General features: G+C 45.8%; 1 protein-coding gene across 3 annotated transcripts in view; it reads left to right on the top strand.

Moving 5' to 3' along the window:
- The first annotated feature begins 345 nt into the window (after positions 1–345).
- The window catches only part of yki (Transcriptional coactivator yki), a 34,117-nt gene continuing 16,961 nt past the window's right edge, over positions 346–17,501 (top strand). For 2 of the 3 annotated variants that reach the window (XM_065488979.1, XM_065488978.1), the window contains exon 1: positions 346–1,131. In XM_065488979.1, coding sequence (XP_065345051.1) covers positions 566–1,131 — 566 coding nt within the window. In that variant the 5' untranslated portion in view covers positions 346–565. The remainder of the gene's footprint in view (positions 1,132–17,501) is intronic. The other variant, XM_065488980.1, reaches the window with a different exon arrangement.

The following is a 17,501-nucleotide window of genomic DNA, read 5'->3' as shown; positions in this document are numbered from 1 at the left end:
GTCTTTTTCTGTCATTCGTCCTAAGGGTTATCGTCACAAGATTTATTTCTCAATCATCCTGATAGAAGTGTCAAAATTAAATATGTTAAAACGATTAAAACAAACAAATTTTATAAAATTATTTTTTACTCCTCATCGTACTCCTCTGTTCCCCAACTTCTCACTCGTCCCAGAATCTGAATGAAGATTCTGACGCTAGATGCCAGCACCAGCAACCAAAATCTCGTTAGTTTTGTATCGGCCGTAGCTCCGTAGTTGGCGCGCGAGTCGTGAGAGAGGAGAAACAAAACAAGTGGCGGGCTCCGTGCTGCAGGCGTAAACTCGGCTACGGGCTTAGCTCTATTGCCTGAGCTGGTGCTTGTGCTTGGTCAGAACACGGCGAGCAGCGATACGAGCAGCAGGTAACATCGGCGCGCGCGCGAGACTGAGTGTGACTCGTCGGCCAAGTGGCTGGACGACTGTCCAGGAGGGACGCAAAGAACCGCAGTGCTGTGTTAGTGCCATGAGCCGCTGAGAGCTGAAGTTGGTCATCTCCTCCAAAATTGGTCGGTGCGCGGCTGTAAAAATGGCAAACAACAATAACACAGCGAAGACCTCGGTGGTGCGAATGGAAAATGACGACTCTCTGCAACTCATGTTCGACCTGGTGCTCAAGCCCAACTCGCAGCGGCCGCTGCAGGTGCCCCTGCGCATGAGGAAACTGCCCGACTCGTTTTTCAAGCCGCCCGGCAAGGGCTCCAAGTCCGGCTCCGGCACCAACATCTCGCACAGCCGCGAGAACAGTTCCGACTCGACCTTCGGCGCCGGCAACACCAACGTCAACTCGCCTTCCGCCACCGTCTCCGCGTCCGCCGGCTCGCCGCAGCAGCAGCAACAGCAGCAGTTGGCGCCGCAAGCGGCGCCGCCGCCGCCGCTGCAGATCAGCCATCCCAGGGCGCACAGCTCGCCGGCGTCGCTGCAGCAGACGTACGCCTCGGCGCACCAACAGGTGCCGACCGCCAGCGCTGCCGCCCACCACCATCGACAGCGCAGTTTCGACGTCCTCGGGGACAGCGGACCTGACCCCCTAGGACCCCTGCCTCCCGGCTGGGAGCAGGCCCGCACGGCAGAGGGACAAATCTACTTCTTAAAGTGAGTGCAAAAACCTCTAATTTTCGTTTTCAGCTTGTCGCAGCGATGCAGAGATTTAATATAATTATGTATTATCGATCGTCTCGAAAAATGCGAGAAAACCAGGTTTTAAAATCAAGTACATTTTTTCAGCCATGAAAAAGTTGAAAATGACCCGTAAATCAATTCTTTCCATGGAAACCATCTAGACTGAGTCATAAAATCCCATAGGAATTTTGTTTATTTAGAGCCTCCTGCCAAAACTATTCAGAAAACTCCCTGGTGAATATTGTCACATCTTTGCGACAGCTCAAATTCAATTAGTTCCCAGCCCGCACACATGCTGGCACTTTTTGGGACGATTCTAAATTTCCGTGGGAAACCTGAAAAGGTGAATCATCCCTTAGAGGCTTCCCCCCACCCCATCTCAGTGTGAATCCCTGTTTGTTACCTGAAATGCAAGAGGGATTTCAAAAGAATAAAGCAAGTGACCAAACACTGGCATTCTACAATGACCATTGGTCAACCCGCGACCCTCTATTCTTTATTTTAATCCCTTCGTAGATGGGCAGATCAGGTGCACAACTGGAAACGTTCCATCAATTTTGACAGTTCTGTACAATCAAATCTCTTTACCTGGGTAAACGTCCTTGCAACTAGGGTCTGTCATTCATGCTCCGGACTGAGATTCAGAAATCCCAACGCACTGGAAGAGCTGGCGTTATGGAATTCCCACGCTCGCTTCCGGGGTCAAATCGAGAATGCTCCCTTGAGTTGAAGTCACCCGCCACCTTTCATTCTTATTGTCTGCGTGCACGTTTCAACCGTTTATGATCCTCTCTGAAAATGGAGTTACTTTATAGGGGGACAATTGAAAATTATTTAAATTGTCGGATGCAATAAGCAGTTGACCGAGAGGCAATTTATTTTAAAATTCTACAATAAAAATTCAGATATTTCAAATTTCCTCCAAAATATGCAGCGTTTTGAGCTCTCGTGGAGATCTGTCCAATAGCGTGTGAAACCTATTTGGGAAACACATTGTTTTGAAATAAAATAGGATTTCAAGGAGGCAGTCCTCACAATTTGCAGACACTTTTCTAAAAAAAATGGCTTCAACTGAATCCTAAGGGACAAGCTCATGCATTGGCATTAAAATAGCGCTTATCAATAATTAATTTCTCATTTTTATTTTACATAATTTGATTCGATTGAATGTCGCAGGCGAAAACCACCACTTTCATTGGCGGCGGGCGACACTCTCTGTTAATTTATGATTGCCCGCGGCGCGCATAATGAAGTAATAATCCATTAGAAATCGTTATTGTTGTATTATCGAGCGGCTTCGATCTCGCCGTACAGAGAACACGAGCAATTTCGTTCGGTAATTGACGCACATACGGATATTTTATTATCGAGCGCGTTATAATTCCCCTTCACTTTTGCCTTTTGCCGGCGTTTTCTCCGCGCGCGCAACAGGAGATTTCGATGCGACGACCGACCTCGCGTCAACATTATTATTTCCTTGCAAGGATCCTGCCGAAATCACAACAAAGGAAAGAAAGAGGCACCGCGGCGGCACCGCACTTCTTCTTCGCGAAGATGCTGGCTGAGCGAGCGAGCGAGCGATCAGCCGTCCGGCTAACGGGTTGATGCTGCTGATTAAATACAGCTACATCATGCTGGGTGGCCGGAGACGCGAATATTTTTCGCCACTGGTCAAATTCTAGACACCAGGGCTAAAAGTATTCTTTTTATTTTCACATCCGACAACAGTCGTGAGTCATTACACGTGCATTGAAAATTTCCCAATGCCGGTGATACGTGGCGCGAATCATTTATTTATTTATTTTACTCATTTCGCGACGATGTAGGACAAACCTGTTGACTTTCCGCCAGTCCTGATTGCCGAGTTGAACGCTCCCCGCCTGCCGTAATAGTGTAATCTCGGAAGGAGCGAAAGGGCACGCCAGTTTTGACCTTTCCCATGTGCTGGATACGCTGTTTTATCACCCTCTCTCACGCGAGCAAGTGCAGGCAGCCGCTCCGACTGTTGCACCTGACGACCGACCGCTTTTCATTTCGTTCACGCGGCTCCCCTAGAACACGAATCTGAATCTGTGAGTGAGCACTCGGATTGAAAAGGTGGGCATGGAAAATGACACTGCATCAAAAGGAGCGAATGACTCTCACAATCTCCTTTCTCAAGACGCCGCCGCCGCCGCCGCGCCGCTTTGATTTTTCTCGCCAAATACAAATCTGGCCGCGGAGGCTCTGCTGAGGTTGGGACTTTGTAGTCGGACCACCTGCAAATCGGCCAGGCCACCTGAAGGACTTTATTTTATTTCTGTCATTTATTGTGAGGTCCGCGGCCCAAAGGGTAACCAGCCGAATCTATTTATATAAAACGGTCATTACATATTTCTCTCTCTGAATCTGGCAAGGAAGGGGAGCAAACACACAGGTTGCGTGAAGATGGAGGAAGAGCGCGAGATGCAGGCGGGCAGCAATCGCCTCTCGTATTTTTTTTTATTATAATGCTCTCTCGCTCAGCTCTCAGCCCAGCAGGTTGCTGTTGTTGTGTGAGATTTTATTTTCGCTGCTGCTCCCCTCGGCCGGCCAGCAGGCCAGCAAACAGGTAGAGCGGCGTTGTCATACCGCCGCCCGCCGACAAGGGCAGGTGGGGGGAGGAGAGGCAGCGCGCAGGTATCGAGCATACCTACCTACCTGCGAGCGAGCCAGCGAGCCAGCGCAGGTAAGAGGATTCGGTCCACGTGACCTTGAACCGTCGGCAGGCAGGCAGGCAGGCAGGCAGCGAGAAAGAAAGAAAGAAACCTCTGCGCCGCCGCTGCAGCCAATGATTGGCCTGCAGCAGGTGTCTGTACAGGAGCACGCAAAAATTCTGCTCCGCAGCCTCCCTTTTCGAGGGAGGGTGTCTCGATTTCTCCCTGGTGGAATTTCAGGCCGTGCCAGCCGCGAATACACTAACTCTTAAGTGAGCGCGCGGACTGAAATCCGGATTTGAGTCTTTCATTCCCTGCTCTCTCACTCTCAGAGTGCTAGTGGTGCCGCCGCCTTTAACGGCCGCTAAGGAATGTTTTCGCTCCTGCCGACTGTGTATTTACTTACCTGCGCTGACTGGAAATCACGGCTCGCGCATAATGAAAAGGGTTCGAAATTGTGGGTTTGTTTCTGCCTCTGGAATTTAAATTTGATGAGCGCGGCTACCGGGGCTTCACGCGTTTCTTATTACTTACTTCGCGCCCTGTGATGCATTTCTGTGGAAAACTCAAATTCTAGACACAAAAACGCCACTCTATGAATAATTTGAATTTTCCAGGGTGCAAAAACCGCGGTTTATTTTTCAATTTTTACCAGTTTGCGCCTCAGTTTTCAATAATTTTCTAATTATTACAGCTCATGGCCTCGACTTGAAAAATTGTCAGAGAAATTTAGGCAGCTTAAAAGAAAAAATCTGCACAGTAGAGGAAATTTTGAGCACTCCGACCGCAAATTTTAGATTTACACCTGAGAAATATGGAATAAATCAATATCTTGCGCAAGAAATTGGTAAAAATTGAGTGTTGAAAAAAACGGCCAGCCGCCACCTGAGACTTTTTATGAAAGTGTCCCTCAATCTTCATAAAAAATCTCGACATGCGTGTCTAAATTGCGTCCCCAAGGACCTTCTCATTTTTATTTTGTTTTATGACGGTCTCAAAATGAAAAGCCTTCCTAGAAAAAGATAACGGTGAAATCTTTTTTTGAAAAGATTCATTGAGACCCAAGTGTGCGGCGGGGGTCACCCGACCGGTGACATAAGTGTTTACAGCGGCGAGAGGGTGATTTCCGGCTTTGTTTTTTGGCGCTGGTTTCTTCTGCGTTGGAGCTGGCTGGCTGGCCGGTGGTGTTTGTGTGCGTGCGCGTGTGTGTGTGTGTTGGTTTGGCGGACGCGAGCCAGCGAGTGGCGACGATAGAACATAAGGGTTCTATTCTGGGCACGCCGTCAGGGCGCCATCATTACGCGCCGCGACTATGATTTGCGTGTCCGCAAATAGAACCGTCATAATCCTTCCTCAAACACGCGAGCCGCCTCTAAAGGGCAGCCGCGGCCGCCCAACAGGAACCAGGAAGGGCCGCCGAATCGCGCGAGCTTTTCCGCCAACGCCGCGACGCACGGAAAAAGGGAACGCGCGCGGCGCGCTTTTTGCGCCGCTGCTGGACCGAGCGAGCAAGCGAGCGAACGCTCGTGTGCAGATACACGCCACAGCCGCCGTACTATTTATGACATGTGCATTATTTTTAGCCCGGCACGAGCACCGAGTGTATTTCGGGATTATAAACTCCTTAATGCGGCGATTATTTTCGCAGCTCGAACCACGCTTTTTCGCCTAATTCATTGCTTCCTGTTCCGACGGCGCCGCTGCCCCAACCATTTCGAAATTCGCGCCACCACAAGCAACAGAAGAGGCGGCTCTTTTTAATATTGGAGCGAATCGTGTGACCTCTTTTGCCATCCAGGCCAAGGTCAACAGAATTTTGAAAAAGCTCAAACTGACCAGGCGCAAAATGATACAAAAATGTGTCTTACAAACTACTAGTTTCGTTTCTTGAATGGCTTTCCTTTGAATGGATGCTAGCGCAGTTTGAAAAGGCATAAATCCACGCTACCGTCATCTAGATGGGCATGGAAAACAGAGAAACAGGCAAGCTTTTGTTAAAAATAATAAAAGAATTCTCCAGATCCGCGGGAGCTCACCTGGCCACCCAAATTTTGTTAAATGGGTATTTTTGTTGGTCATTGACGTTTCACCTTAAAGTTCATTTTGTCGCTTGACTGAACAAACAATCATTGCATTGTGTAAAATTTGGTTCAGAGACACCCCCTGTTCTTGTGAATGAGAATTGTGAAATTTTCATTCTTCAATTATTTGTTGTTGTGCTGTGTTTTCTCCCCTGCAGCGCGTGAAAAAATTAAGGAATTTTTTCCTCCCTGGCAAAATGTTTCCTTCCCCTTTGTGCCTGGCCGGTCCACCTTGCTGCTCAGGAAACTAACAAAATCTATTCTCCTGCATAAAAGCTGGCTGATCCAAGCTGCTGCTGCTGCTGCTTGGGATGCTAACCAACGTAATGTTACAAAAGCCTTGGGTTGTCAAGGTAACCGCTGGCACTAAAGCTGTTGGCGAGTGGCCAATCGCGCCGCTTCGCTCACTTGCGTACAACCACCTCGGTCTCTCTCTTTCTCAGTCAGACAGACCTGTTGAGAGCCATTTTATCCCATACTCGCCGCCGCCGAACCAACGAACGAACGAACCAACTCGCGCGCCTAATCATTTGTAATAATAAAACAAACCAAGCAGCCGGCATCTCGACTCATGCAATGCCACCTTATTCAAATCAGCTCGTAAAATCGGGCAGCGGAGGTCGAAATTTCAAGACGATCACGAACAGGAAGAAAAAAAACACAGGAAAAAAAGAGTCTACGAGGAAAGAGGAAAGTCCGCCGGGACTGCATGTTTTTTCTCTCCTAAACGTTTAAAATAATTTTCTTACCACCCGGTTTTTTTCACCACTCAATTTTTACCAATTTCTTTCGCAAGAAATGCAAGAAATTAATACATTCCATTTATTCTGTGTAAAATCTAAAATTTGCGGTCGGAGTGGTCAAAATTTCCTCTACTACAGATTTTTACTTTTAAATTGCCATTGTCAGCCTCAATTTCTCCAAATATTCTCTCTGACAATTTTTCAAGTCGCGGTCATGAGCTAATAATTAGAAAATTGAAATATAGCCTGCAAGAAATTGGTAAAAATTAAATATTGGTATCTTTCTTAACAAATAAAAATATTGCTGGCTGCTGGAGTCACATGAGGCGTGCGGATGCGACTACATTTCGCTCGCTCTCCCAACTGTACTTGAACTCGCACTGAATACTGAGTGAGCGCGTTTTGTGCAGGATGGACTGCGCGATGAAGAGTCTCATGAGAAAAACGCACAATAGTGCGCATGTTTATTATTATGTTATGAAAAGCGGCTGCTGTGATGAGGAGATATAGATAAACCCACCAACCAACCAACCATTGACTATTTATTACACACGCAAGAGGATGAAAATAAGCATCAAACAAATACATAGTAATGCAAACGAGCAAGCGAACGAGTGGCTCTCGGCGCGGCGTGTCTTTTTTGTCAGCAAAAGCGGCGCTGTCTGTGTGGGGGGCGGGTGGGGGCAACAAACAAAGCATCACGTGGGAACCGGAAGTCAATAGGGCAAAAAGCATGTTCCTCGCGCGCTCACTCGGGCCGTCCTCCTAATCGTCGGCTGTTAAAACGGTGTAATGTAATCAAATGAAGATGTTCCGCTGCGACACGCTGAAAAAATAAAATAGTCACTGTGTTGCTCTTTTGATCTGTCAGCAAGGCCAATAAAATTTGATAAATACACACACGCAACATTGTGCAATTTAAAGACCGAAAACCCTAGAAAATGCGAGTAAGTTTTTTAGAAAAAAAGTTAGCGCTGTCTCGCTACTTGAAATCCTATTTTATTTCACAGCAAAGAGTTTGCCTAAAAGGATTAATACGATGTTGGACAGATCTCGACGAGAGGAATCGAAATCTGCCAAAAAAAATGTAGTGTAGCGCAGCAAATTTTAGAGAAAGTCTGAAAAATTTGAATTTTTCTGTTAAATTGTAGTAAAAAATACAAATAATTTTCAATTTTTGCCCTGAATTGATCCAAATTAATTTAGAGGAAAATTAATGTGTATAGAAATGCCCTTTAAGATGAGTTCAATTTGTCACGTTTTCAAACACCCAAATAAAAAAAATGCTAAAATATGCCCCCTCCCCCAGAAAATAAATCAATTCTCTTGATTTTGGAGGAGGTCTTCTTAATTAATTAATTAATTTTTTAACTGCAATTTGAGCCAATTCGCTGGTGTTTTAGCATGGTTCTCTATAATTTACGAATTTCAAGAAGAGCGCGGTGGCAACCGCTTGTTGCCACTTAGTTATGCTAGAGCACAGTTTTCGTGCGCGCATGCAGACAGGCCAGTGCAATTTAAATCCGTGCATCAAGCGAACCGTGTGTATATTGTACGCTACACACACAACAACTGGTGGGAGAATACGATCCGAAGCCAATTAACCTGTCTTGGCGTGGGAGTCGCGCCGATGGAGCTCTTCCCGAGCAAAAAGAAGCCGCGCGTGTGTGAAAAAACAGGCCCGCCGTAATAATTTATCTTTCGCACTACTTTGTCGCTGCCGTCCGTAACAAGGGCGGTGATTTCAATGCGAGAAGAACGAACTGCGCGATGATTGCTGATGATTATCTGCCCGCTGACCGAGCATCAGCAGGCGCGGCGAAATCTGCAAATTGGTGCGTGATCCGCGCGATTACACGCGAGTGAAAAATGAACAGCGTGTGAGCCGAGCCATATTTTTTCAATCAATAATTTAGAATTTCCTTTTCAAAGGGCTTCCCTGCTGGCGTTGCTTTTCCCAGTGTTTTTCTCGGTGCAAATGCCGGCTGTTGAGTATGTGCACCGAGGATTTAATTACCGCACCGCAACTTGTACTTGTTTCGCGGCGATAATGATCGAGTTACTTTGCGCTCTTGTATTAATAATTTTTGATACACCCCAATTCACCTGGAAAGTATATAAAAGCGCACGGTTATTATTGTGCACTGCCCAGTGGGCTATAAAACCATCAGGCGGACGCTGTAAAATTAATAATTTCATCAGTCGAGCCGAGCGAAATCGACTGAAAAGAAAATTCTTCCTTCCTCCGGCCTGTTGAATTCTTTCGAGGCCGTATAAAAATTTGGAAATATACCAATAATCAAATGGGTGTGCGTTTATCGTTCTCTAGAATTAATTTAAAAACAAAAAGAAAGGTAGTCGCTATCAGCATTCTTAAAAATAGAGAGAGAGAGAGAAAGAGTTATTATTTATTTGTCTCGGGTGTATTATAATAGAACCGAGAAAACTAAACCCATAGCAATTTGCGGTCAGAGCAAAAAAACATAGGCTTAAACATGCATAAACTAAATTTCGGTTTCGGAGCGAAGCCCTTTACTATTATTTTCCGATGATCCAGTGCAGACAATAATGTCGACGGCACAAATTGTTCTATACACGCGTACTTTTTTGGCTTCGACGCGGAGGAGAATCGTTCACACGCTAGACAGTGCGAGGAAATTATGCTGCCGGGGCAAAAAATTTGATGGTAAGACGATATACAACATGCTCACAAATAAAAAAGAGAGAATGACCAGCAGCAGTTCACGTTACTTTATGGAATTCTATACTGTATACACTCTTGACGACGTTGCGTGCCCAGCAATGCCCGCGCCTATGCACAACACACACTCACACACATTCTGCCGAGAAACCATAGAAAAACGTGTACCCTTGCGAAAACTATCCAAATAACTGGCTTTCCGAGCACATGATTTGCTGCTCGGGGGTGAAAATTCAGGCTCACGCACACGTATTGTTCTTGGAATAAAAGAAAAGGCACTCACACCACAGGCGAATCAGATTTAATTTTTTTTGCATCCACCAAGGTAATTAGGAGGGTTGTTATCTGACACTCGACCAGCTCTCAGGTTCATGGAAGCTGCGTTTGACTTTCACTGACGTCACAATCAAGGTCGCGCCAGGCACGATTAATGGCCTCACCGCACCACCAGGATCAACCACACTGGTCATGAATAACGAAAATTTGTGTGTGACGAGAGCGAGAGAGCGCGAGAGAGACGCCCTTTCGCGGCGAGCCGGCTCCAAAGAGCCTCAATGACGTTCATTATTTCAAACGCAGCATTGTTGAGCAACCAACTGATAGCTCCTTTTTCTCGCGCGCACCACTCCAGACTGCGGGAAAATTACACCTCTTTGTTCCTCTCAATGAGTCTATAACCTTTCGGATTGTGGGCCAAGGGAGATGAGAATGGATGGGATGCTTGGTTATTTTTTGTTTGGTGTCAGTTTCTCCAGACTCAGGCGGAAAAAATTAATAGAAGTGGAGCTGACCACTGGGGTTCAGATTCACGCGACGCGCAGACATGGCGTCTGGTAGAGTTCGGCTACAAACGTAGAATGGAATCGGCTTGGAAAATTTATCATGAAAACCCCTTCAGCACAATGAATACTTTTGTTGTTAATTCTTTACTAACAACTGATTAGCCCGGTAATTGGCGAATTGGCCGTTAGATTGCACATCAGGCTAATATAAATGTAACGAAATACGCGGGAATGAAATTATTAGGTCGGCACACCTCTTTTTTGGCGCTTCTGATTGGCCGCTGGACTGTCTCCTGATTGGCCTCCATTATTTCGACGCCATATTCACTTCTGACACGCGGGAACCAACACAGATCGCAACCTGGCCCCCTGTGGAACTGACTAACACTTGGAATATTTTAGAGGCCGGTGAAAAAGGGTCCAAAATTATAAAGTGCAAGGGAAAAAATGTCTTGTGGCCCTTTGGCTAAGCTGCCGCCTGAAATCTCATGGCTGAGACCTCCAATTTTTTTATTTGAAACTGCTTGTTGCCATTGGAAGCTATATGGATGCACTTTTGTCCAAATTGGCGCACGCCTCGGTGCCTTCGGGAGCGTCGGTGGGCAGCGAGCGCCGAGTGCCACTGAGTGAGTTGATGTTGCTTGAATAAGTTCTATTCTCGGCCGCCCGCTAAACAAACAAGCTGTGGGCTATTTCCAGCTGTTCGAACTCAAGCGATTCCTCCTTCGCACATACGAAAGAGAGAAAGAGCACGCGAGTGAGAGGCGCAGTGGCACGACGGACGACACATTAAAATGAGAGTATAAGCGTGGCCAGCAGCAGCAGCGAGTGCAGGAATTAAATCGACGCCAACGATGACGACAGCCGCTGATGGACCATTCAAGAAACAGGGAAAGTTAGGCGCGACCGACCAAAAGAATTGTGATGCTGGCTTTCCGCGTGCTGCCGCGCGCGAATTGGAATCGGATCAAAGCAGCGCCAACTAAATTTGGCGGAGAAGTGGCGCCAGGCGACAAGGAAAGGGATAAAAGTCTCGCGAAATTCAAACTATTTTTATCAAAAGGTAATTAATGAAGATGTGTTTGTCTGCGTGCGTCCGTCTCTCTCTCTCTTTCTCATTCTCGCTCGCGCACTCGCCGCACATTTGGCAAACTAATCTTTCTCTCTCTCGATCTGCTCTCTCAATTAACTTTTTACACCCACTCGATTTCGCAACCGGAGAGCCGAATTCAATTAAGGGGTGCGCCGGCGGCTGCGTGGTTGGTGGCTGAATATTTTAATGGCGGGATCAAAGGTCGAGAAAAACTGACTGAGCGAAGAACAAGAAGCTGGATTGTGTAAATATAAACCAACGTGACGTCACATCCTCAGCTGAACTTGGACGCTGCCTGGGCGGGCGGGCTGTGTGTGTGTGTGTTTTTTTTTTCTTTCCAATGCAGTCGTGAATGGTCATCCAGCACAGATTGCCCCGGTGGCGTGTTGATAAAAGCGGCCGCGGACTCACTCATTCATCGCGATATTGTAAACAATAACACCTACACGCCCGTGATGCGGACGCGCGCGCCAGCCCGCCTCATGATGCTCTCACCCCTTTCGCTCCATTATTAGCTTCTTGGCTGAGGAAACAGACTCGACAGCAAGGCCAGAAGCAGAAGAGGCCGCCGCGGTGCTCGGTTGCACTCTGTTAATTATTCTTGTTCTCCGCTGGCATTGAATATTGTGCATCTCGCATTTTCAAATTATGTAAACAACCCGAATTTGCATCGATTCCGTAATGGAAAAACGAGGCCAAACGGCACGCGGTTTCCCCTTTCGGCGTCTCCGAAGTGAGGTGTGCGTACCGAAGAAAAAGTGAAAAAGTCGTCTGCCGCGGCTGGGGACTCTGCGGACCGAGCCACACTATTAATAATGAGACAACGATTGTTTCGCGCGGCAGGCAGAGGTGTTAGGCAGACACACGGCCACGCGCGTATTATTGGGTGGAGTTAGTTTGGTTTTCTTATTTCTAATGCGTGTGTGTTTGCTGGGCGTCTAAAATTAGGCGCAGACTCCTCCGCGCCGCCGCGCGCACCGCACGCTAGCCGCCGCCGCCACTCGAACTCGCGAGCGAGCAATCAGTCGCCTCCTTGCGCTTATTAATTAACGCTCTCGCGGCCTGCCTGCCCTCTCGCTCGTTTAATTATTATTTGTTCAAAAGGGAGCGAGCCGAGGTGAAAGAAAATCCCACGGAGAGAAGCAGAGATGCTGGGCAATGAAAGAGCCGCTTTGTCACTGATTTGAATTTTTAAACGCCCGTCGAGGTCAAAGGTTGCTGACTCGCGGCGGCAGGCGCGTCGAAAATAAATATTTTCACCCGCGTCCGCGGCTACCTGTTAATTTTTTCCAAGGAGAAACTTTCAAATACGAAAATCAATCGGGGGACTGTCTTTTTTTACCGTAAATTGAGAAAACGGCGGGTTGATTTATGAACTTCTAAAAGCTCAACAAAATATCGTAACAAGGTATTTGTCTTCATGTTGAAATGTTTAAAAAAATGGTTAGGCAATTAAAAAATAAAAGGAGCCGATAAATTTCACCATAACAACCTTTCAGGAAAATCGAGCCGACTAAATTTGAAATATCAATCATTTTGCACGTGCCACTCCTTCAATTTGCATTTAATTGCGTTGGAAATATTTTTCCCTCTTGCCAAACTTGGCTTCAAAAAAATTGCGTCGTGAAAAATATCGATTTTCAACGTTCACTTTCCAAATGAATAAATCCAGATCACTTTCCCACCGGCGTCTTTATTAGCATTAAATAACGATCGACAACAGTATTTCAATTTGCTGTGGCCGTTTTGCAACAAGCTTGAGCTATAGAGTGCGTACCACATAAAAAGCTTGGTAACCTTTCACCAGAGCAGCAGAAACAACAAATGAAAATTTTGTATTCTCCGCTCCGTCGGCCGAGTTATTTGTTTTGAAATTGATTCACGATCTAATTTACGGCGCGGGCGCACCAAATGCCTTTCATCCATAAATCACAATAATACATTACGTGCATATAACGCAATAGACAAAAGTCTACATTGTCTGCTGCTTGAAAGAGAGATGAATTTTCATTTTTTTTCTGTTCATATAAAAGGGTGCAATATTTTATTGAAACAAGAGCCATAATATATACGGCAAGTTGATACCCACTGATATCATTTTTCTGTCAGTCTGAGCTGGCGTCAATGAGGCGATTTTTCCTAATGAATGAAATCCAAGGTGAGAAACTGAAGCCTATTCTTTCGCACACTTGAGTTTTCGGATCAGCTCAATGGCATCGATAGGACTAGTTGAGAGATTTAAGACCTCTAGCTATAGCTCCCATTTTTTCTCTTGTTGCGAGGAAAGGAGCAGTGAAATTCAAAGTGCAAGCTTGTTCTTTATTTCTCTCCGTTTTCCTCCTCTCGCGTTTTGTGCTTGCTGTACATTTTGCGAGCTGTTGACACTCGGCAGGCAAAGCAAGTCAAGCAGATTTTTCGCCGTGATCACGAGTCTACCTGCCTTGCACTTTAGATTATATTACACTACGCACTTGCTTGTTCACGCCTCTCGCAGGACAATCGGCGTGATATCCGTCAAAGTGTCATTCTTACAGATTTGCGGCTGAAATCGAGACGCATAATATTATTTTCGAATTAATGCCATTTAGCTTGGGCCTCACTCGGGTTTAGAGGATCGTAATGACTCCTCACGTACTTGCTCGGCGTGTGATTTCATTTGCGAAAACAACAGGCGCCGCTTTCGTGATGCTTTCTCAGTCAGGCAGCCCGGCGTCGTAAAAAGCGTAAAAAGTGCATGCAGCACGTGCTTGGAGGCGAGTGGACGAGCAGGGGAGCACCAGCCGCGCACTTTGCGACGACAAGTGCGTTTGTTCAATCACAGATACATAGAGGTCTCAGCCAGCCACACTAGCCGCGGGGGAAATAGGATAAAAATTGCAAGAGAAATTTTGTTTTCCTTAAATACCGTCTTTGGCGAAGTTTCTGAGAACACCAATCGATTCTTGATGGTCGAATTAGGCAAAGGGGATGTTTTTCCGACCAAAAACATCCAGCACGACGTGCGAACTGTTTTTTTCCCGCCAAAACAATATGAATGCGAGAAGTGCGCATGCGCCAGAGCTGGCTCGATCTGACAAAGAGGTCATTCGTACAGGCGCGGTGTCTCTGAAAGTGCTCAAACCAGCTCTGACGCATGCGCACTTCTCGCATTCATATTGTTTTGGCGGTAAAAAAAAGTTCGCACGTCGCTCTCGACTTTTTGGTCGGAAAAAATATCCATATATTGCCTAATTCGGCCCTCAAGAATCGATTCGTGTGCTCAGGAACTTCGTCAAAGACGGTCTTTAAGTCTCGCGGCTGAGAAAATACGGTCGAGTGCGGCCGGGGTGGCGGCGTCACGCACTCAAGAAGCCGCTGCATGCGGCTGACCCGAGGGAAACACACACACACACACAGACACCCAGCCCGGTCTGCTAATGTGCGCACAATGTTGCAAAGAGGAGAGTGATGATGATCAAATGACGCGCCTCCGCGATCACGGCTCCGGCTGACACCGGCTTGAATAATCGAATTGCGCGACCGACGAGTTGCGAGTTGGCTTCAGCTTTTCAACCAGTTCTTGTTGCCTCATCCCTGCTCGTCGAGATTTATTTATTTTAAACTTTACATTCTCTTTTTTAGTTCAGGTTGGAGAAAATTTATGATACAGCAGGTAATTGAAGTTTGAATAGTTGTATGGTACAAATAGTTGACTACCCCGTGTTGCTTTGTTGTGAAAGTGGGTTCAAAGGTTTGCATGTAAAACCACGATTAATTTCACAATTTAGAGAATTCGCACACGAAACTAGCGAAAAAACCGAGAGATTGGGCAAAATGTGAAATTTAACTGTTCTTCGGTTCTTATTTTAGAGAGTAACTGTTAATAAATTTCTCAAAAAATCTACAATGACTTTTTTAAACAAATTTAGAGCATAGAAGTTTTTAATTGTTATTTAATTGTAGCAATGAAATGGGACTAAAAAATCAAATGGAAAATTACTAAACAATGCTGTCTCTCGCTTGAAACCAGATATTTTTACCGTGCCTGATTCAGATCATTACTGAAGTTTATGCGTAAGTGATATTAAGTCGCTTATTGTTGTCGTTGCTGGTCAGTGTAAGCTCAAATATGTGTCAGCAGAAACAACGAGAGCACTCGCAACACAATTAATTTGTACCTTTATTTTCTCTCCACGAATGAGTATTAAAAGCCCTGTGTGCTGGAGATATTGTTTCCTTTGCGTCGAAAGCTGTTTAGCTCACAAAAGAGATATTGGATACCGAGAAAAATTTAGTTTATATGTTACTTTCTATCATTGCATTGCTCGAAAGGCATCAGCAGTTAATTTGGATTTGTGCAATTTTATTTTAAATAAAGTTGATCACGCCAGAGGCGGCTGTGTTTAATATTTCCAGTGGTGTAAAATAAATCACATTGGCGGAGCAGCTGGGCCTTCTCTCACTCGTTTGCATCATGGGGGAAAATAATAGTTACGCGTTAATTATCGCCATTTTCGCTTTCTTTCGTCGGCCAGTTGGCTGATTATTCGCCGATAATGGCGTGTTTATTGGTCCTCTCGCGCCGAGTTTGTCGCGCGCGCGGCACTTTGAAAACGTTTTCTGAGTGGCCCACTTTCGAGGCGAGCAGACGAAGTCAGACTCCTTTTAAACGTCATGTGACCCACTTTCGAGCCGCTCACTGCAGTCTGTCTGCTCGCGCGAGAAAGAAAGAGCCGCTGCCGCCGCCGCCGCCGCGCGCACAATCGAATATATTTCGTCTCTGCATTATGCATGATCATTAGGACGTAGTGTGTGCATGGACCGGCCTTTCCATTTCTTGGAACAATTACGCGCGCGCTGCAGCGATCGAGCGGCACGTTTGAAGCGGCGGCGCCGCGCCGCGCGCGGCCGATGCCCGCGTGCGGATGCAGGATGTTTTGTCTCTCCGCCCACCAGCCGCTAGATCAATTCTGTACATTTACTGAAATCATTTTTACCAATCAAACAGCTCGCTGACCAGGCAGCAATAAATCAAATTTGCTACAACTTCATTTACGAGCGTTTCAAATTGAGGAATAATTATTTTACGTTGTTTCGTTTATTTTAATTTAAATTGGATTCATACATGGAAACAATTGACAATTATTTGAATTTTGGGATGCAATAAACAATTTGTTCTTCATTTTATTACCGTAAAAATTCCAATTTTTCGAAATTTCTTGCGATTGGCCACATTTTTTTGGCAGATTTCGATTCCTATCGTCGAGATCTGTCCTGAAACCTTTTGGGATACTCTTTCTTGTGAAATAAAATCAGATTTCAAGTAAGGAGACACAGTCCTCAACATTTTAAAAGCATGCTTAGGGATGAGTTCATGCCTTTGCAACAAATATTTTCTAGCATTTTGCAGTCAATCCTCTCTAATAAAAATTCCAATCACCTCAAAAATATAGATTACCAATTTAAACCAAACAAAATTAATTTTTATCTATATTCAATTGCCTTGTTATCACACCATTCATGTCTTGCCGTTATTTATGAACTCGCGAATTTCATTTCACGCAACATATATTAGTATTTTTCCCTTTGTATCTCAGTTTTTTTTTCACCACCGCCGTTGCCGCCGCGTGCAATAATTCATCATTACACATCCTGCGCGAAAAGCCAAGCCGCATATTACATCGACGAACGTGCAAAAAGCGTTGCGGGCTTATTAGAGCCGTAATTACAAAGCCAGAGCTTGTTGAGGATAAGCTTTTTGCTCAGTGGCCGCGCTCTTTTAATTAGATAGCTGTTGCTGCTTCTGGCCCGTATAGTATAGAACGAGATTTTCGGTCTGTCTAGTCACGAGAAGGCGCGCTTTGGTACATGAAAGATCACACATTCGCCTCAGTCTGATTCGACTGCCGCCGCAGATTTCGAATTTTTCCTTTTTCCACCCGACTGCTGCAGACGCAGACGCATGGTTAAGCGTGCAAAATAGCGCGACCAATCGATTAATTCATAAATTTAATTGGCGAGAGCCTCGCAGTTATTAAATTAACGAGGTGAGAGATAGATGTTCTCGGAAGCGATCAAAATTTACGGATCGTTGATGGAAATATCAAATTGGCCCGAAAGTCATTACTTTTTGCCGCGCATGCACACAATTTGTCCATTGTGCCGGTCCAGCATGAAATGGAAACGGCAATCTTTCGGCTTTTTGCGGGCCATAAATCAAAGGGCCGATGCAGTGTCCAGAGGCGCGCCAATTGGCTTCCTGGACAGTTGAATAGTGGCCGCGGCGCGC

The sequence above is a fragment of the Cloeon dipterum genome, chromosome 4, assembly GCF_949628265.1.
Source record: "Cloeon dipterum chromosome 4, ieCloDipt1.1, whole genome shotgun sequence".
In the NCBI taxonomy this organism is placed as follows: domain Eukaryota; kingdom Metazoa; phylum Arthropoda; class Insecta; order Ephemeroptera; family Baetidae; genus Cloeon; species Cloeon dipterum.
Note: the sequence above shows the minus strand (reverse complement) of the source record. Positions and strands in the feature narration are given on the sequence as shown.